This window comes from Ptiloglossa arizonensis, chromosome 13 (assembly GCF_051014685.1).
Source record: "Ptiloglossa arizonensis isolate GNS036 chromosome 13, iyPtiAriz1_principal, whole genome shotgun sequence".
Classification (NCBI taxonomy): Eukaryota; Metazoa; Arthropoda; class Insecta; order Hymenoptera; family Colletidae; genus Ptiloglossa; species Ptiloglossa arizonensis.
Window position 1 is genome coordinate 7,339,360 of NC_135060.1, and position 21,132 is coordinate 7,360,491.

The 21,132-nt window shown below is 47.4% G+C and overlaps 1 protein-coding gene across 1 annotated transcript in view; it reads right to left on the reverse strand.

Moving 5' to 3' along the window:
• The window catches only part of LOC143154011 (uncharacterized), a 48,371-nt gene that overhangs the window by 1,041 nt on the left and 26,198 nt on the right, over positions 1–21,132 (reverse strand). The window contains exons 2-9 of the mRNA XM_076325746.1: positions 14,784–15,006; positions 13,720–14,160; positions 11,754–13,122; positions 9,444–10,783; positions 8,133–9,001; positions 7,452–7,674; positions 6,803–6,902; positions 6,693–6,729 (exon numbers count right to left, since the gene is read on the reverse strand). Of these exons, the coding sequence (XP_076181861.1) occupies positions 6,693–6,729; positions 6,803–6,902; positions 7,452–7,674; positions 8,133–9,001; positions 9,444–10,783; positions 11,754–13,122; positions 13,720–14,160; positions 14,784–15,006 (4,602 nt within the window). The remainder of the gene's footprint in view (positions 1–6,692; positions 6,730–6,802; positions 6,903–7,451; positions 7,675–8,132; positions 9,002–9,443; positions 10,784–11,753; positions 13,123–13,719; positions 14,161–14,783; positions 15,007–21,132) is intronic.

Sequence of the window (21,132 nt, forward strand, 5' to 3'; positions counted from 1 at the left end):
AATCAACGTAACGGTTGAAAATGCATCGAATCGAACGCGACCAAATGGTGCACGAAATATCGGTACTGCGCAACGTATTACGCGTACAGTGAAGTGCAAAAGTTTTCTGGACGGTTACACTTTGGACGCTACCACGAGGAAAACCCGAAACAAATTTCTCTGCAACGATGTTTACCGGTTTAATATTTTCATCGTCGTGGGTATGGATTTCCGTGCGGTGTTCAATTGCATAAAAAATCGCAAGAAATTGTACAAAATGTGATCGTCGTGCCTCGTCCAATATTAACAATACCCCGATAAGTAATAAGCTCGCTCGAAATCTTGTATTATTTTTCTTGTAAATAGTGGAAGGAATAGCTCTTACATTGTAAGACTTTCAATGATAAACACGTAATAAGCAGTTTACTCCGATCAACGTTCCGTGGCATTATTTTCTTGAAATATCCTATCGGTTTATCTCCAGCGCATAACCATAAACGGTGCACCATGGTCTTTATACTCAACGCCATTCATAATATCAATTTGCAACATACGACACCTTCGGCGGAGAAACCGACTCGGCTATTACGTTCGGGCCAACCGTGTTTTGCAGCTGCAATTTTGTATTTCGGATGTGAAAGTTTGCAAATGTCCGTATCGAAGAGAAAGATAAATAAAAAGAACGTTTTCAACTATATTCTACTTTGTTATCTTATCGTACGTTAGATTTATAATTCGTTGTTGACGAATACGTTGCAACCGTAGAAAGTGTAAAATGTTTTGCAAAATATAATAACGAGAAAGAAAAGAAAATGGACATTGCAAAAAGACGGATGTGTCGAGTCACCAGGAACTTCTCCCGCTCCGATTTCGTTACCGTGGTACAGAATGCGACAGGAGCCTGCAGAATTTAAACTTTTTTCGCAAAAATTCTGTAAAAATTCTCATCTTTTGTTTCGAACGCAGGACGCTTTGAAAAATCGAGAATATTGCAATTATTCGATATCGTCGAGTAGGTATACCATTTGAGCAAAAATGACCCAAGACTGTATTCATTGCGAGAAGAACTAAGCTGCAAAATTCTTGCAAAAAAAAAAAACAAACGTTACAAGTTTCAAATTAACGCGCGCAAGAGAGAGATTTATCGTTTAAAATTTCTCGTACCTCCCTGCAAAACGGAGATTTGCGTATAACTATCCAGAATATTTTGCACTTCGTTCTGTGTACGTGTATACAAGGGACGCGATTGCAAGTGCGCACAATGGGTTGCATCGAACCTGTATCGTGTACGAAAAGTATAGAAAAAAAAAGAAAAAAAAAAAAACGTCGCCCTTGTGTAGTCAGACCGTGAAACGAAATTTATACACGGTGTCCGGGGAATAACAATACCCGCGGCGAAGCGCGCGTGGTCCGACACGTCACGAAAATGGAGGAAACAATAACGCCGGTTCTCGTGTTTCCGTGGACCGCATCTGGCTGGCACGCTCGCTCGTTCGCTCGCTCGCTCGGCAGCACGCTCGAGACCGGGGAATCGCGAGAAAATCGCCGCTCGACTGGAATGAATTTACGAAGTGTCAATTATCTACGCATGCCGACCCGTCTCGTCATCCTCTCATATTCGCATTGTTCTTACCCGTTGCATGGGCTAGCTCTTCTGCGAACCGGCTCGATGAAGAGAAAAAGTGAGACGGGAAGAAATAGAGAATAACAGAGAAACAGAGAGCACGCGAAGCGACAGAAAGGGAATGAGAAAGAGGGAAACCGAGACAAGGATGGAAGGAAATGAGGGGGAGGGAGATAGAAGGGAAAACGAGTCTGCGCCATGCCACGAATGTGATCGCGGTGCCTGTAGCCGACGAAAGATTCACGATCAAGATGCGATCGTAACGTAAGATCGTGCCCAACAAGATTTCCAAACTCGTCCGAATCGGCGAGTCCGAACCGTGGACCGATGTTTTTCTCTAGAACCCGGACGATTCGACTGTTCCACGCCGTTGCCAACTTTTCCCGATATACTCGTCGCGTATCGAAGGAATTTCACCGACCACGCGGCTGTTTTTGAACGTTTTATCGCGCGAGACGACGTTTTCGTTCGAAAAATACAAATCCTTGTCCAAAGATTCCGAGAACGGCCGCAGAATTTCGCTGTAAATTCCTGGAAGACTTTAAAAGAAGTAAACAATGCAAACGCGATTCGACGACCATTGTTTGTGTTATCGAAAGAAGCTTGGACAACGATATACGTACCTACGCGAACGATGTTTATATCGCGCGAAGGAACAGTCGAATCGAGAACCATCGAACGTTCGGAGTATCTCGTGAGAAAATTTAAACGTTTCCTACAGCGAGTCGCGAGAATTGTCTGACAGCCGGATCCAGCGAGGAATCTTACGTAGGAGAGGATGACGTTACAGAAAACACGGCAGTGGCGAAGGTGAGCGACAGAAAAAACGAGACAACTCGGAGCGGCGAACGTGAACCGGACCTATCGTCGTGTACTAACTAACCTAACCTCCAAAATAAATAACACGATTCGGAAGGAGCGGGAGACCGACCGAACCAGTCGGAGCATCTCGACGTTCTAGGAAATTATCGATTCGTGCGTCCCTGAGGCACGTAAAAGATTTAAATCTACACCGTGGGTCGTAACGTCCGCGTCAAAACACTTCTGTCAATGTCACTTTCGACCGTACCTTACAATTCGTGGCTCGAGTTTCACGTTACCTGCGACATCGACCGGTCGGTCATCGAACGGCTGCATTCGAGTCGTTGAATCTTCGCGATTCCATCGAACGTCGGTCTCGGTATTATTCGATTTTCGGGTTCGGAGTTTCGGAGCGTGTGGTCGGAACGGAAGAAAAATGCACGCGTAAACGAAGCTCGACGAGTCCGGAGTCTGCGCGACAAAAACTCACCTCGAGTAAACGCGACGACACGCGCGCTTCCCGCGCACGGAAACGCGCGTCACCTTTTCTCGCGATCGCGGACAACACTCGTCGCGAGATACGCGTGACTCTACGCGTGCGATATACGAACGGAGCAACGCGAAACAACGCGAAACAACGCGAAACGGGAAAGGAAAGAAGAGAAATAGGAACAAACGTACACACAACCGTCAACACAACGTGCCTTACCTCGCGAGCGGCCGCCGCGACACTGAACGCCGCGGACACCTGTCGCCGCTAAGGCGACAGTGGCGCCGCCACGTGGTCAACCCCCTCCCTACTACGTCGTCCCGTGTACAAAGAACACCCCGGAACTCGGAACATCGGACAGCACGCAAACAAGAAAATATTTACCGGCTTCGCTATTAGAGCCGTGGTTCGATTAGACTTTCCACAGACGCGAATTAAAACGTTCGTTGATATAACGGCGTGAGACGATTACGCGATCCGCGTGAAGTAATTCCGGTATTGTATGTTGATGTAACGCAATTAACGGAGAAGCTACGGATCGAAGCGTTCTCCACACCTCTCTACGAAACGGGACGAAATATAAAATCGATTATCGGTATAGTATAACAATTATTTTCGAATTTAAATTGTAAATCGGAAAACGTTTCGACACCCTGAATTTTAAGGTAAATATACAGCGGGAGTTCAATATCGAACCATAATTAGGAAAGTTGCAATTAATTCTGCAAAATCAAATCGAAAAGCTTAATAACTAGAGTGTCAAACGAACGTGTCAACGTTAGTATAAATATCTGATGGTAATGAAATTTATGTAGCATAGGGGAAAATGTTACGCGACAAAAATTCTTTTCTGCGAAAAGTGCAGAGAACGTTTCAAGGTCACCTTTGTTTTTTTTTTGAAATCACATTTTTACGTTTACTTACGCGATGATTTCCGTTAAAACGAATTTGCGAAATTATTCGCAGAACGCCGACAAAAACTAGAAACAAATTGAACGGTAAATCCTCCATTGATATAAGAGCGCATTCGTAACATTTCGTGTAATTACGTACACGTAACCGTTGGTTCAAATCTCGGAGCGCAAGATTTAAGTTGCGTCTACATTAGGAGATAATTCTGACGTTACGCAAGCAATGCATTAGCCTGAGTCGGTATTAACGGTCGGAAGTAAAAGATACCAATTAATGGACTTTCTACGACTTCCACTAATGCCTTGCAATGTCAATAACGTCCACTAATATATATAATATACGAAAGAGAATGATCGAACATGCTCGTGTATATATATACGGAAGAAAATGATCGAAAATTCTCCCGAATAACCAGCTAGGAAATTATTATCGATAATCTGCTCCGTTCAAAATACGGAGCTATATTTTATATCGTTCGAAATAACGACGATCGCATCAACGAAGTCGTTACGTGGTGCACGTTGTCCAAAAATACTCCCAATTATTCGACAAAAAATTCTAAAAATAAGTAGATCGTTAACGCGTCGAGAACGGATGCCTTTTGCTCGTAATTTAGCCTTGTTTCGAGTATGTTTCCTCGTACGACTAAAAATACGTGGATCGCCGAAGGAACATACGTGTTTGTGACTACGGTGCTCGACGCGTGGAAATTGTTAGACGTCGATGTTCGTGAATGTTTCCCGTGACCGCAGATTCCCTCTTACAAGAGTAACGTGCGCGTCGCAATTTACGATGACGAGCAATCGTCGAAAAACTTACGGGACCTACTTGAACCGCGGACGATACGTTCTCGCGGACGTGTTTAATTCGCGGACCGAGGAAAAAAGATACCACGGGGCACTAAGTTCCGCAAGAAAATGTCGAGCAGCCATTACGGCTGGAAAAGAATTAGGACCGGGGACGGTTACTATAACGATGTCCTGAGTAAACGTTACGAGCGTCCACGTCGCGAACGTGCGGTTGTTTTGCGGTGGAGGAAAAACAGGCAATATCGTCGTCGAAGAAAGTTTATCCGGTCGGTTCGGAGGAACCCCGGTGCTGGTAGGTTGGTGCTTTTGTCTTTTTCCCTTGTCCTCCTTTCTCGATTTTCCGCGAGATAGCGAGGTCCTTGCCAGGGGAGCAGGACCGTCCGTTGGCGCGTCGTTCTCAAGGGTGGTGGTTTCGAGGACGTCGCGCGGGGACCGTGAAGCCAAATGAAACGGCAGGGATGGTAATTGCGCGGTGAAAAAATAATCAGCCGGCACGGCACGTAGAGCGTAACCGTAAGTGCGGCCGTGCTCATTGTTGTCGCGGTACTACGAGACCCCACGAGGGTGACAAGCTCACAAAGGGGGCTACTGGACCCATAGAAACGCGATGGGAGGTACCGTGTGCGCGGGAGGGTGCCACCGTAGCGATAAAATTCTATAGCGTGTCGGGAAAATATGAGTGACTCTCGACGACCAAAGGACAAAGGACTCGCGAGGAGCGAGTCAATATCCATTTTCTAACTAAATTCGAAATCAATATTACTCCTCCGTATGGTACGGTATACCGATCGTGAAAGATCTCTCCGGTTTTGGAGTACGAGGTGCTTGGCTTCCAAGGTGAAAAATGTCGCGTAAAGGTCCGCAAACGTTGCTCGAACCTGCACGTTGAACGAAACGTTCGATAACGGTCTCCTTTCGCGAGGAGACGAGCCACGTTGCCTTGCAAACGCGTTCGAAAATGTCCGAAGTGTGTCGACGTGTTTGACATTACGTTCGAACGTTTGCAACGTGGTACTTCCAGAGACTGTAACTCGAAGCGGATTCAAGTTTACGCGAAATACTTTCATCGTTACGAACCAAAGGCAATGTATTCTTAAAGATGGACGAGATCGACTTGGAAAGAATCCGCGGTGTTGTTCTTATATTATTTTGCGTTTTGTCGTTCGAGTGGATCCGCGAAGTATAGAAATTACGCGAACGTGGGAACCGTGGGGACGAGAAACCAACTCGACGGTGTTCCGGGCAACCGGCGCGAAATTCGAGTTGCCAATTTCGAAATTGTTCCGAGTGCGGACGAAAGTCTTCGCAGACTTCTCTCCGCGTAATTGGAAATTCGGTCCGCTCTCGCGCGAGCGAAGGAGAAAAAGAAAAAAAAAAGAGAAAAAAAAAACGTTGCAAGAGGAGGGGAAGTGACTCCAGAAGACCCCTTTGTTGGTAGCACTTTGCGTGCAAAATGGAAAAAAGGAAAGGGAGTCTGGAGCAACGGAGGGTCTCTTTGGCACATCCCTCATGAGAAACAATAATGTCGCGCGCACTACCACTCCTCCTGACGTCGTCTGCCCACCCTCTCCTCGTCTCTGTTCGTCTGGCTTTTTTTTCGAGTAGGCGTCCTCCTATCCACGGTCACCTACACATCTCTCCTTTAGTTACTAATCGTGAAAAGAATCGCGGGCAAATAACGAACGCGAGAAATCGCGCAGCTGGAAAGAAACGGGAGTAACGAAAGGAACGCGCGAGCTTTGTCGCGTGTTTCGACGTTCGCAGTGTCTTCCACTCGTCGAGGCGAACCCTCGAACAAAGTAATGAAACTCTAAATACGACCCATCGTTTTCGACGTCCTCGAATCATCGAGGAGTAAAGAAGTTCGCGCGGCGGGAAAATCGAAAATATCGGGTCGTTCGGAAAGTCGTTTCGTTTTCGATGAAAATCAAACACGATTTCTTCAGAGTGTACAAACATTTTGTCAAATTGTATACTCTTCGTTTTGGAAAACGATTTTCCGAACTACCCGATGAAATATGATCGAGACAGCAACCTTCGGTGCTGGTTCGTACGCGAGATCGTTGCGCAAACTTACCGGAATGTAACCATCGGGCTGCGGCCTCTCGTTGTCCCTGAAGAAAACGTTTGCGATTACGATCGAACACCGACGAATTTTAGGATTCGCGCTCGCTAATCGAAACATACCGATGCCGTCGTTGTATCACCGGTGTCTGGGGCGTGCTGTCGTGAATGATCACCTGGTTGGCGTCGATCTCCTCGCACTCCGAACTTTCCTCCGAGGAATCTGCTCGAAGAATAATACCGACGTGAGACACCGAGCAACGGCGATAATCAAAGGGACGACGAGGGGGCAATCGTACGAACAAACGAACCGCGCTGATACCAGATGTTCCGATTATTCGTTCACGGTTAATTTCACTCGAAGACCATCCCGTAGCGGGAGTAGCGATTACGAGACGGGCGCCGCGACGGTTCGTTATTTCCCATCGGCCGCTAACCCAAATTTCCTTTCATCGCGAGAATCGCAATCACCGAAAATCTGTCCGTACGAAATGCTCGCCCTAATCCTATCAGCTCCCCTCTAGGTCGTTGTGTATGGATGTGCCCACGATTCAACGCCCATCCATCGAGCATACCGCAATTCCCGAAAGGAAGGATCCTATTGATTCTCTTCAAAGGGACACTGTCCTCTCGTTAACAGGACCGGCTCCGAACCGTTCCAAACCCGATACCGAGCGCGCTGGGTACGGCCGGTAATTCGTGCAGCGCACGGTGTAACCACGAACGCGTACGCGGTCGATTGCAAATCGCGTTAAATTCGTTCGTCGCTCACCCTCGTCGATGCGCTCGCGTTCACGGATGCGGGAGAAGACGGGGCTGGGGCACAGAGCACCGGTATCGCCCAGCAGCTCGTCGATGTTGGTGTGCTCCCCGATGAACAGCGGCAACGTGGAGGGTCGTTTCCTTGGCGACGATCTTCGGGGTGTTGGTTGCACGTTGTCGTAAGGCGAGTCCCGTCCCCCGTAATTGTCCGGTGGATCCGGAGGATTTTCCACCTGCAAAGTGTATACACGCCTTCCTTGAAGCGGATTAAACGACGAACCGATCGATACGGATACCGTTCGTTCGTGTATACGTTTTAAAATTTTAATTCGAACCGTAACCGTGCAACTCTAATCGGGACATCTCCCGTGCGTTGTCTACAAAGAGACGCGATAATTGGAACGTTCTCGTAGTATACGTTCGACCGATAAGAAACGATAAGGGAGCGCGTAATCTCGTAACGTACTTAGCCCCGACGAGTGTACGCGTATACCGAACGACCTCGCGAAGCAACCGTTGAATATCTTAATCAAGAGGCGGAGACTCAATCCCACCATACGAGTCCGTTTCCACGCCGGTGTACACGCACGCGACCTTAAAGACTCATCGTGTAGCGTATTATCGGATAGGGGCGTCACCTCGTCCGTTGGAGACGGTTAAACGAATAATGCACGATATACGATCACTTTACCCCTTCGGGACTGGCGCGATCCCCGAGTGGCTCGTCGGGCGGAGGTGGCGGAAACTCGATAGGGAATCTAGAGAGGCTTCTCTTCGCGTATATCTCAGGTTCAGGGTTAACGCCGATATCGATTCTCTCGAACGACTCCGAGGAGTCGGAGGTGCTGTTCGATGTTTCCACGGGGATCTTGACGACACCGTCAGGAACGTTCGACGAGCTGTCCATCCACCATGCCTTGTCGCCGGACTCGATGTGCCTAATTTTGTTCACGATCCTCCCGTACGATTGGCCATCGTCGACCTCGTCCACGTGATTCTTCGCGTTCTGATTGTCGTTCGTCGTCACGGGAATCACTTCGATACCCTCCGGTACGTTCTCGGGATCGTCGCTCATCCACCAGGCTCGTTCCCCGGATTGTTGATGCCTGATGCGATTCCTTCTCTCGTTGGACCTTGTGCTGCAACGACTGGATCCGCGTCTCGATACCGAGGATCCCGAGACAGATTGTTTCTTCGTTTCCTCGGAAGGCACGGTGTCGTTCGCCTCCAACCACCAGGCCCTCTCCCCGGATTCTTGCCTCCAGAGATTCGAACGGGATATTTTTTTCGTTTCCTCCGAAACAACGTTCTCGTTACCCTCCAGTCGTCTACCCCTCTCTCCCGAGTCGTGCTTCGAAACTGCCGGGGAAGATTGTTTCTTCGTCTCCTCCGAAGGAACGCTGTCGTTGGAGTCCAACCACCAGCTTTTCTCGCCCGATTCCTGCCTCGAGGTCATCGAGGACAACTTTCTCGCGTCCTCCGAGGCTGCGCTGTCGTTCGAGTCCAACCACCAGCTTCGTTCTTCCGAGTCTTGTCTCCACACTTTGTATTTGTATTTACCTGAAAACACACGGGAGAAGTGAATCGTCCGGACGAACGTTTCGTCTTCGAAGCTGAACACTTTGAACGATAAGAAAGTTCAAAACGATCGGTAAGCTTTGTCGAATTGCGCGAAGAACCAGGTCGGTGAAGCAAAACGATATTGGTTTGATCAGCGAGTCATTTGATTTGGAAAGTCAAAAAAAATGACTTTCCAAACAACCCAATAACTTCGACAGCCACTTCTTCGCGAGCGGTACTTCTAATACCAGGAGAGACATCGCGCGATGACAATTTATAGAAATCATTGTCTCGTATCGTTGAAACTGATGTACAGGTTATACGCGACGAAAGTTGTTCACAATTTTTACGCGTCGTGAACCGTGGAACGCAATCGCGAGCGCTATTCCTCGCTCAAGAGGAAAATCCCGATTCGTATACGCGTAAGTGAACAGTGACTCACCATCGTCAGGCAATGTACCACTGACGGTCGTTTCCTGACTGATATCGTCGTTGCACAAGCTTCTGGCTTCGACACCCTCAGGAACGTTGTCGGAGTTCGGATCCATCCACCATGGCTGTTCACCGGAATAGTCGCGGCCGATACGAGCGGAATTTTGCCTCCTGTCGTCCATCTTCTCCGAGTTGGTGACACTGCCGGTCTTCGAGGAACGGTTCCTCGACGCGGAAGTGTTATTGTGCTCCGACTTCCTCGCGTCCGAGTTCTCCTCGTTGGAGTCCAGCCAACCGCCCGATTTACCGGACTCCCCTGAATCCTGACGTTTGCTCTTGAAGAGATTCGTGACCGGCGCGAGGGCCCTGGTCAGGAACGATTTCGCTTCCTCGGTTTTTACGGAACGATCGCTCCTCGATCTTGGACTGGATGGTGGTCTGGGCGGTTTGTCCATCGTGAGGGACATCTCGTCGGCGGACGATGCCAAAACGCTGGTCCTGGACGAACCGGCGCTCATTTTGCCCCTCTTCTCGCAGAACGGTGACTCGGAGGTTCGTCTCTTCCGGCGTCTCGATCCGGGTCTCGTTTGCTTGTCGTCGTCGTCCTCCTCGCTGCTGGACGAGTTCGAGGTGTTCGATTCGGTGCCGCTGGAACTGGAGGTACCCTCCTCCTTCTCCCTTTTCGCGGACGGTGATTCCATCGAGCAGCTCCTCGATTTTTCCGGTCTCGAGGAGCCGCTCGACGAGCCCTTACCGGTGGCGGTGGTAGCGGTAGTGGTGGTGCTCCTCGACACGCTGGAAGGCATCCTCAACCTCGACCTGCTCGATTTCACGGAACTCGAGGATCCGGACGGGACAGCCTGATGAATTGGTTCGGAGTTCGGTTCGGATTGCGAATCTTGAGAGCTGACGGACATACTTCGTTGGCTCTTCTTCTTTCTCGCGTACTTGGACTGCGACGGATCGCCGTTTTCCATGTTCAACGTCGATTTACGGAAATCCTTGTTCACGTACTTCACCGGTAGTATACACTTGGACCCGGTCGCTGTCGTTACATCGTTCTTCGGTACAGGTGGTTTACCACGAGCGTCCGGTGAACCGCCTTGCCTCAGATTCACTGACGACGCGCTCGAACCGACGGATGATGACTTACCCGGTGATGGCGGCGGCGTCGCCTTTATTTTTGAACCCTGACTCGTCACCGAACTGGCTGACGACGATTTCGATCTGCCAATTGGCACATTTACAGCGGATCCGTCTGACGATTCCGTGCGCGTCATTTGACGAGGCAGATTCTTCGAGGAACCGCTGCGAGACTGAGGAGTCGTGGATCGGCTCTGCGACGGACCGCTGTTCCAACGGACAAACAAATGTTCGTAGCTGAGTAAACAAAGTCTCGGTAACGATCGGACCGACTTGAAGCAACGGAGATGGGCTCGTTCGCTCGTTCGTGGCAAAGTTTCAAACGAACGATCGGAAACTGAGCGAACCGAGGAAAAACCCAAATTGTTTCAAACTCGGTCCAAGAGCGAGCAAACGTCAACATCGAGTTCTCCGAGTCTCTTTTCCGGTTAATTTTGTACTTGTTAACGTTGTAGACGGAAACTCTCGAAATATATCGCGATACAAATACAATCCACGGATAAACGACGAAAGAATAACATCGAGAAAAATGAAAAGAATCGGATTACGATCGATCGACGTCACCAACGAACAACGTTGAAAGACCTTTAGCGCTCTGACGATAAATATCGATGCACGTTATCCCAACAACGCTGTATAATACTTTATTCGGCAAGTCTAACGTTGTTTGGCACTGCGCGTACCGCATTTATCACCATGAGTGAGCAACAAGTACCAAGTTTGATCGCGCAACGCATCGTTATTAAATTCTCGAACGACACTGCGCAGACAAATAACCCTTTATTAGTTTGCCAAAATATTCGTCCAATAAATTTATCAAAGAAAGACTCGTTTGTATTTCCACCACCCCCGCACTTTATCGCGGCAGTTAACGAGATCGAATATCACGGTTGTAGGGTGTGAGCTCGCGGTTCGAGATTGAAATAAATTACCCGCGCGTGTCTTGTTGCTCGACGAATGTAACGAACACATTTTCTGGGAAAAATATTTTTAATCGTATACCCAAAACACGTTCACACCTTGTTTGCGTCAAAAGTGTCGTTGGTGTAATTCACGCGATACGTTCGAGACATAGTTTAGAACCTTTAAAAATAGAAAGGTCTCGCGATAATTTTCAATTTCGTTGAACGTTGCTCGTCGATCTCTTTTCCAATTTCTCCCACAACTCGACACCTACCTCTGTATCGACTCTTTCCCGGACGAAGCGCTGTCGCGTTTCGATGAGCTAATTTCTTCGCTCCTCTCTTGACAATATCCCTCGACGATTCTCGATGTTTCCACGAGTCTGGGCAACGAGCTTGGGTCGGAGTTAGGCGTCGAGCCCCTTCTTTCGCGCAATACGTCGGACTTGCTCGAAGAACCGGACGAGGAAGACTTGGTCGTTCTGAGTTCGTTCTTCGAGCCGCGACCCAACCTCGGTATGGAGGGTCTTCTTTGATTGCATCCTTCGCTCTTCGAGACGGAACTTTCTCTGCTGGTCTGCTCCTCGCTCCTGGAAATACTTTCCCGCGAGTCTGGAGACTTGGCGACAATGGCCGGCCGTTGCGGCGGCGAGTCCTCCCTTTTCAAAACCGAGCCGGATTCATTGTTGAACGTCTTGGAACCGGCGAAGCGTTCGTTTCTCGGTTCGTTTTTCCCCGTGGGACACGATCGAGGTTCGCCGTTCTGCAATTTACCGTCCGTTTGATCTCTGCTCGAGTTCTCGTGGCCGGTGGTCGGGGACATTTTCGCGGAGGAATCCGTTTTCGCGCTGGCCGAATCGGCGCCGTTTCTTCCGAAACCGAGACCACCGAAGACTTTGGTATTCTGTTCGTTTTGGTTTCGGTTCGCGTGAATTTCTTGACTAGAGCTGGGCGACAGTTTCGCGACCGTTTCGTTTCTCGTCGCGATCGCGTTCTCGTTCGATCTACCGTACGCGAAACTGTTCACCCTGGAATTGGTCGCGGTACCGGTGCTGTTGAATCCTCGGGCGTACACCGGTGCCGGTGGTCCACCGCTCGTATTCGACGCGGAGAATTTGTCGAGGTACGCGGACCACGGTGTCCCGGATATTCTAGCGGCGGCACCGAATCGCGAGAACCTCGAGGCCTCGTCCGTCCTCTCGCATTGTACCTCTTGGTCCTTCGATTCCGTTCTCCTCCGCGCACGCGTGATCTCCTTCTGATGCGCGATACCGATATCGGCCCTCCTGCTCCTCACGAACGACGAGGAGGCCGGCGGGCTGGGCGACGTGCCTCTGGTGACCATGGTCAACGTCACGGTTTCGTTCTCCTGTAGCCTGATATCCGCCTCGAATTCCTCCGGCTTCGCGGGACCGACGAGCGGTTCCTGGCACGTCGTCTCCTTCTCCGGCTTGGTCTTCGTTGTCTCTTCGTTCTTCGAGTTCGCCGACGCGGGCTTACTGCCTGAAGTTCGGAACCTGTCCGATCCGGAGTAGCTTATGGCCGCGGGAACTCGGTCGGTGCTGCTTCTCGACGAAAGGAACCTGGAACTCGCCGTCGAGCCGAATCTCGAGGAGATTGGCGCCGAGCTCGATTCCGAAGCACCTACGGACACATTTGTTTATTTAATCAACCAACGAAGATCCATTGTTTCGCGCCGGGTTACGTATCACGCGGTGTATTTCGGAGAAACGGCGAGAGAATATTTTTCACGTTGAAAATTGTGCACTTCAAACGTTGAAGTTCAACGATTTTTTATCTCTTCGGAAAGAATTTTCTTCGCACTGTCTACCGCGCAAGGTAAACCGCGCGACGCTCATCGATCGCCGTGTTTCACCATCGAGAAATTTAATCGCGAATGTTTATTCGCACTGGTGGCGATCAATTCCGTGCACCGCGGTATTTAAAGCGAGAAACTCGTAACGCGCGCGCTACCGTCGTCGAAGAGGTTATAAAGACGGAAATACGGTCGAGATTAACATTTCCCTCTCGCGAGAGTATTAAAAAAGTGATTATCCAAGAATCGTTTGCACACTGTGGTTAAGTCGCGAAGTTCCACTTTGGAATTTCAACGAAACGGAAATTTACGATGTCGTCGCGGCGACACCTGCGACGACGATAAAGATTCCGATTCTCGATCCACGGTTTCGCGATAAACTGGTACGCGCGGTAACGAAATTTTATTATTCGAACGTAACTCACTGGAAGTGGCACCGGATCGACCGTAGGAAGACGCTCTCGAGTAGACCCTGAAGGAGTTCGATTTCCCGACGCTGACTTCCGGGCTGGGCTCGCGAGAACTCCTACCGGAGTTCGGACGTAATCCACGGTACGAAACCGGCGGATGATCGCTTCTCTCTTTCTTTTCGATTCTACTTTCGTTTCCATAACTTCGCGCCAAGCCTGATCCGGGATACGTGCTGGATCCGTATCGGGATACTCCGTCAGGCTCTCTGCTCTTCTCGCGCGAAGTGGCGCGGTTATATCTGTCCAAGACGGAGGTCGGCCTGTCTGTAGTTTTAGCAGCTGGGTACGAGTACTTCTCGAACAGGGAGGATCTGTTGGATAATGGACTTTTCACCCTTACGTCCTCCGACGATGACCTGCCGGGGTGCAATCTACTCTTATCGGCTTCTTTGGTAGCTGAAAGGCGATATATCGTTGTAACGCATTTTTACAAAAATATCTAACGTTTTTTTATTTTATACACTTTAGAATCAAATTTGAGGTAGAAATTTTATGGAAGATTCTTTTAAATTTGAAAACTTTCGTTACGATTTTTGCTTGAATTTTGTAACGCATTTTTCTAAAAATATCTACATTTTTTCTCTCATACCCTTTAGAATCAACTTCGAGGTAGAAATTTCACGCAAGATTCTTCTAAATTTAAAAACTTTCGTTACGATTTTTATCTCAATTTCGAAGCGTAAAATATACCGGTGAAGTTTCTACGGTAACTTTTAAATCGCTGTTCGTTATACGGAATATTTACCAAAAACGTTAAAAGAGATTTTACCACCGACGAGGAAAAAACGCCGAGTCTGTTTTTAATAAGAAACAAAACGATACGGGAAGCGTTGCTTCGATCTTGTTGTAAAATTCTTTTTCTTTGCCCGAGAAACGTCGCTCCGCGCCGATTATCGGAGTTCCGTTAAAAAGAACATCTGTCGCGGGACACCTTCGAACGGTGGTACGTGCAAGTAATTAGAGAGATGTCCGGTAAGATCGGCAATTAACGGATCAATGAGGAGAGTTTTTCAACTCACCGGTGTATTTAAAGCTAGGTTTCTCGTCGGCCTTGTCCTTCTTCAAAAACGCGTTTCCAAACCCGGAAATCCTCTCCTTGGTTGGAACACGACTGGAACCGGAACCGATGGACGAGTAGCTGGTTCTGCAGCTCGGTAGACCGCTTCCCGTAGAAGTGGCTCTTCCAAACGTGCCCGCAGCGACACCGCCGCCGACTCTGGATCGGTAAGCGCCACTGTCACCCTGGAAACCGTGAATCGGCTCGATCAGTTCCCGATTCCTCGCGATCGGGGAACATTCATCCGGTGCACCGTTACTCGGACGTCGATCGGTCGAAGTTGATCTGAGCCGAGCCGAGTGTGCCGGAAATGTCCACCGCTCGAACGTTGTCTCACGGAACGCAGAACACACGGGCCCGGCTGAACTTCGTGCCGGTCCCGATGTAAAATTACCAATCGAGATCGGCCACCGTGGAACGCGTACCGCTTCTTTTCTTTTCTTTTCTTTTTTTCCACGGGAAGATTTATGCGTCGCGGCTCGAATATTTATTAACCGCGATAGAATCTTACATTGCGTTTTAGCCTGAACTTTAACACTGGTAACGTTGTCGCGAGCAGAGAGAAACAGAGAGAGAGAAGAGGAAGAAAGAAGACGATACGATGCGTTTACCGTGCACTTTTATTTCGATCGTGTGAACTTTTTCTTTACGATCGAGAACAGTTCATTCGAAGCGTAACCCGTTCGTGAATTCTCGGATTTTGGATTTCTCAGAGTCGCGTATTTTAATATTTCACCGCGCTACGTCTACGGAAAAAGGAAAGATTACTTTTTCTATATTATTTTACACTTTACGGAGATATACGCAAAAGGGCGTATTAGTAAGTATTAAAACTGAACTGGACGAAGGATTTAAATCCGTATAAACGGAACGAAGTAATCGAGAATGCATGGATCGAATATCGTGTAATTCTATTCTAGAACGAATTAACTAATGGCGAAAGTAAAATGGTTACCCAAGGGAGAAGAATTCGGTTTAAAAATTAAAGGATTCCAAGCGACGCGTTGAATTCAAATAATATCTGTGACCTAAATACGAAGGATTATCCGAAAATATGGATCACGGTTGACCGAAGAAGAATTTCCAAGTGATCGGTTTTGATACGGAAACGTTATATTTAATTCGAATGAGCAACGACGCCGAAAATATCATAGCGCGGCTACCCAGGCTCGTTAGCCAAATGGACGTGTAACGGAAATAATTGGAAAGAAAGGACGCGCAGAGCGAGAAAGACACTTTCCCGTAACCCGGATGAGGACAGAATGCATCGCTAGCATGCGGCTGAGGCCTAGAAATGATAATTCGTACAATTAACATAAGTTTGGCGGATTGCCCCAAGCTCGAAATAGACGGCCCGATCTCGCCGGGAGTAATAACCTTCCTGTTTCTCTCTCGTGCACTGGGTGAGACAAATAAAAGTACGCGCTCTTTTCAATTCTTTAACTCCGTACGCAAATTATCGAGTTCTTTGCGGGTTTCCTTTAGCTAAACTTTTCACCGATTTAATATCGTTTAATTACCGTACCGAATGATCCGAAATAAAATTCCATGGTTTTCTTAAACGATAATCATCGTTAGATTAAAATATACGCGGTAAGAAATTTTCTCAAACGGCTCGTTCGTCTTGTTCGAAAGTTTCGTGTCCACTTCGATTAAGTGTTCTCAATTTTTTTTTATTTCATGTTCGACGAGTCCTTCTTACGGTAATCGTGTAACGAAGGCGTTAAATCGTTCATTAACGAAAATCCGTTTACCAAATCCATTATCTCCGATAGTAATCTTGCGCATTCTACTGTTTACTTCTTAAACAGCTCGCTGGTTTACGTTTTCTTGGTTGTTACTCTAAACAACCCGATCCGACGACGGTTTATTTACCTTGATACGAGCAGGCTTACGCGGTACCAGCCACGCAACCATAATTTCAATTTAAATTCAATTACATACCGAAGCCCCGGCATCTCGCGCTATCGCATTAAGACGAGATCCACCACGAAAGTGTGGGGCCTCCGTGCTCAAACTTTTAAAAAGTGCCGTTCGTTATTATGCTAATGCCATTCGGGGTGATAATGGAATTACGACGGACGGCCCTTAAGACCGCTAAAGCGATTCCTTTCAACGGAAGCGCCGAAAGGGGGCCGGAAACGATAACTCCTTTCGACTCGTTTATATCCGGTCCGTTATCGCGTCTCCGAGTCTTTTCATCCGCGAAATCTGGCTTCTCAATGACAACAGTGGATCCTCGCCTACTTATATGGGAACAGGAACCATGGTCACGCGCCACGGATTTCCTACGTGGTAAATGGAACCATCCATCGTCGACGATAAAAGCAACGTAGACGTTACACCACGAAACACGATCGACGAGAAAATTTGAAACTTACTTGTGTCACGATTCATCTTTCGCTACGATCTATCGGATCTTGGAATAGGTATTTTTCATTTGTTTCGACTGATCTTTATCGTAACCTATAGTTTTCTTTTCATCGTGATACAATTGGTCCGTTTTCTTTCGTGTTTTTTTATACACGATAAGAGAAAATGCACGAAAGTAATACTTATTAGTGTCCCTTAAAAAATCATTACAGTTGTACAATTGTTATTTTATTCGAGGTAAGAAAAATGGTCAACATCCCTTTACGCTATATTCTCGTTCGTGTATCGATCTGTCGTAACTTTTTATTAAAAAAAAACCTTGAACAAGGTTAGTTCGTACGAAGCTTCGATTTCGGGAAAAATTGGATTCGAATATACGTCGAGTGCGCGTGCACTTGACTGACTCTCGACTTCGCTCGTATTTATAAACATTGGCACCGTCGTGCTTTATTTTCTCTGATTCCCGTCATCTTTCAACGATTCGCTAATTAGCAGATCTAAACGAAAATGAATAGAATTACCGGCGAGTGTGTCATCGGCGTGGTTTACGATAGTGTCGACATACTCTAGAAGAAGATACGAAAGTTTGAACGTTCGTTGGAAAGTGCGCGAGCATTCGACGAACTATGAAAGTTCGTTCTCTCGAAAACGGAACTCGACAGTCTGTTGCACCTGATTGAATAAACGTAAACTTTGTTGCGCGCATCGAAACGGTATTATTTTTTTTATCTTCTTTATCGAAAATTGACACAACGGATCATCAACGGACCTGAAGATCGATTTTTGAAAACGTATCGCGCCTTGTCGCGTTAAAATGCAATCTTAATCCCGGATTGCACCTTGATGCTGAACTTCGATATTAGTTCAAGAAGTCACCGTAAACATTTTGGCAGCCAGCCTCGACGGTCTTTGGCTAAATTCAGAAGCCAAAGGTTTGCCAAGAAGTCGAACGAGAACCTGTTACGACGTCCATTATCGGCTTTACAGTGGTTTACTGGATGATCGCGAAGTGAAGCGGGGAATTGCGAGCACGAAACTTCTGCCAGCCGCGGCAAAACTTCTACGACGCCCTTCGCCTCTGGAAATTTCGTTTCGCGTTCAAATTTCCGAAGATGTTCCGATTCCATCGATCTTCCGTCGTTTAATATTTAAACGCGCGCGTAATACAACCGTTGAATATTTACAAAGCTGTTGGATCGGACCACGTTGTAAACTTCCCTCCGCGAATAACCGAGCACTCGGTAAATGCGGAATAAAAACGAACGGGTCTTACGAAATGAAACTGACACTTGTCAATTCTCGATATTACATAGAATATATATATATATTATATTTTACGAAAGATTTGACCGAAAAATTTTAAATTTGTCTCGTTTGAAAATAATCGCTCGATTCTTGACACTCCGTCGATTACATTTTACTAATTTTGTTCAAACATTTCGGTAACATTCTCCACTGGTTCCACCCTTTGATTTTAGACGAGATTATCTTAGAAACGTACTCGCTCGCGCGATCTTACTCACTATGTCTTTATTTAGATTAGAAATATACATAGATGAAAAGTTTCACGTTGAAATAACAGTTTGAGAAAAAATGAACCTACATCTTCGAACGAAATAGGGTAACAAAATAGCTTCAGAAAATTACATCTTTATCTTAATTTGCATTTTCCAAGCCGGTCGAGCGAGTGTATGTCTCTGTGCACCCCAAGAGGAAGAAACCTCGTTCTGCGTACTGTACCCGAGGCAACCGTTAGATAAGGGTGGTCATTTTGCCGTGACCGGACGAGGTCGTTTAATCGATCAAACGTAGCGACCGTTGTCTTTTCCAAACCGAACGTATTTTTAGTCTAATCTATTCCGCGTGTTCCACACCGAACGTTTGCCTCCGATCGCCCTAAAATGGATCAACAGTTCGACATCTCCGAACCGATGGATGAATTTAACTTTTATTCGTGAAATCGAAAATTCCGGTTGCATTCGTAATAGAATGCACTTATTTGCTGCCGGCGCGTATCCACCGTAACCAGTGGCACTGCATCGAATTGCACAGTGAATTGTACAACAGAGAACAAATTTACTTTTTGTCTCGTACGCGACCGCACCGACCGGCGAAAGCTACACGAACCAGCGTCAAAAGACGATAGAAGACCGACAGTGTGGCCTCCGACCGAAAAAAAGAAAAGAAAAAAAAAGAACGAAAGAAGAAAAACTGATAAAAAGGGAGAATTGATACGAATGGCCTTTGCGCGCATCGAACGACGAAAATAGAGCGAAACAATCGTCCCCGAGCGATTTATTCGAGATCGATGCACGATCCATCGATATTCACCGGGCAACGACTAATCCGTCAGCGCAATCGTTCGCTCTTACTGGAAAAACCCTCCGATTTCTACCCTCGATTTAGCCGACGCTTCTCGATATTTCGTCGTCGTGCCGAAAAGCTTTCCATCGGGTTCGCCGAATTGAAAGCAGCTCGACCGGGAAATCATTCGATATTGCTTTATCGTCCATAAAAATGGCTGTTTACAGCCTCACCGTCTCACCCGCGGCCTCTAACTCCACCTTCGGTTTATCGACAGATAAATCGCACGGTAGCCGCCGCGAGCCAGTTATTTCTCATGCGAGCTTTTCCAACGATCGGGACCTTTGTTTCGCCGACGCCTGCCCGGCCGGCTTCGACTTCGCGGATAATTGAATGTTCAGAGCCGTGCGGATGCGAAGAATCCGATCGTCGGATTTCTGAATCGAGATCCGAAGGAGAGGAACTTTCGCTCGTTGGACTATCGCCTCGACCAATTAAATCCGGAACGTCGATGGATTTCGCTTGTTCCAGCCTCGTACCGCCACTGGCTCCTCGAACCGTGAACACCTCACGACGTGACACTGACGGCCGTGACGGATGACGGGTCAAATACGACCCGACGGTAAGATTCCTTTTCCACGCGTTCGAAAGGAAATTTTTAGTTCTCGATCCTCACCCAAGGGGTTACAGATCTATTCCGATTCGTCTAACGTTCACGCTGAATTTGAATTTATGAATCCAATAACTTTGACACTTACGCATTCGAATACGAATTAATCGAATTTGAGTTCGAGTCGCGATGAAATCGTAGCTCAACGTACGAAGGTTAATTATTTACAAACGATCGATATTTATCTTCCTTCCGTGTAACACGTGTGCGAAGTTTCTTCTCGTTCTGTTGTGTAACCATTGATAGACGGTCGGACAACTTTTCGTTGTGATATTCGAACGAAAACGTTCGGACTAATCGTCCATGGTTAGTAAAAAATTCATTTTTCGTTTTATAAATCTGATTCCGAGTGGATGTATTTTACCCCCGCGATATAAAGCCCGTATTTTTAAAAGGATTCGTTGCGTACGCTGGTGACACGATGACGAAGTGGCCGCTGTTAATTTCATATTAAATTGTAAAGACTATTTCGGTCGAGCCGAGAGGAAGAGTAATAAATGAACGAGTGGACCGGTCGGTCTTTGTTTGTAAAACGCGGTAAGACGCGTGCGTACGGCCACGAAGACACAAGCATTTAAACATTAATAAGCGAGGGTCGTGTACGTATCAAATGCGTGCAATCTTAACGTTACTGATGAGGATGTGGGCGCCCGATGCGCCATGATACCAGCTCAAGGGGAGGCCGACTAATTGAAGAGTGTCAGTCTGATTTAACCTCCGTCGACTCGTCGCATTATTATAATTTACGATCTGCCACCAGTTGTCACGAGCTACGCAGAATGGAAGCATGTGCGCTCCGGCTTCTTCGTGAAATTACAAAGCGATGTCAAGACTCGGAGGTTTATGACAAACGTTTGTTTCGTGGCGACGTCAACGGCTTTGAGCGAGAGCAAACTTTCGAGCGGGGAGCAACGATTATGGGAAAATATCTCGCTTCGAAATCGATCGACAACTTTTCGCGGCT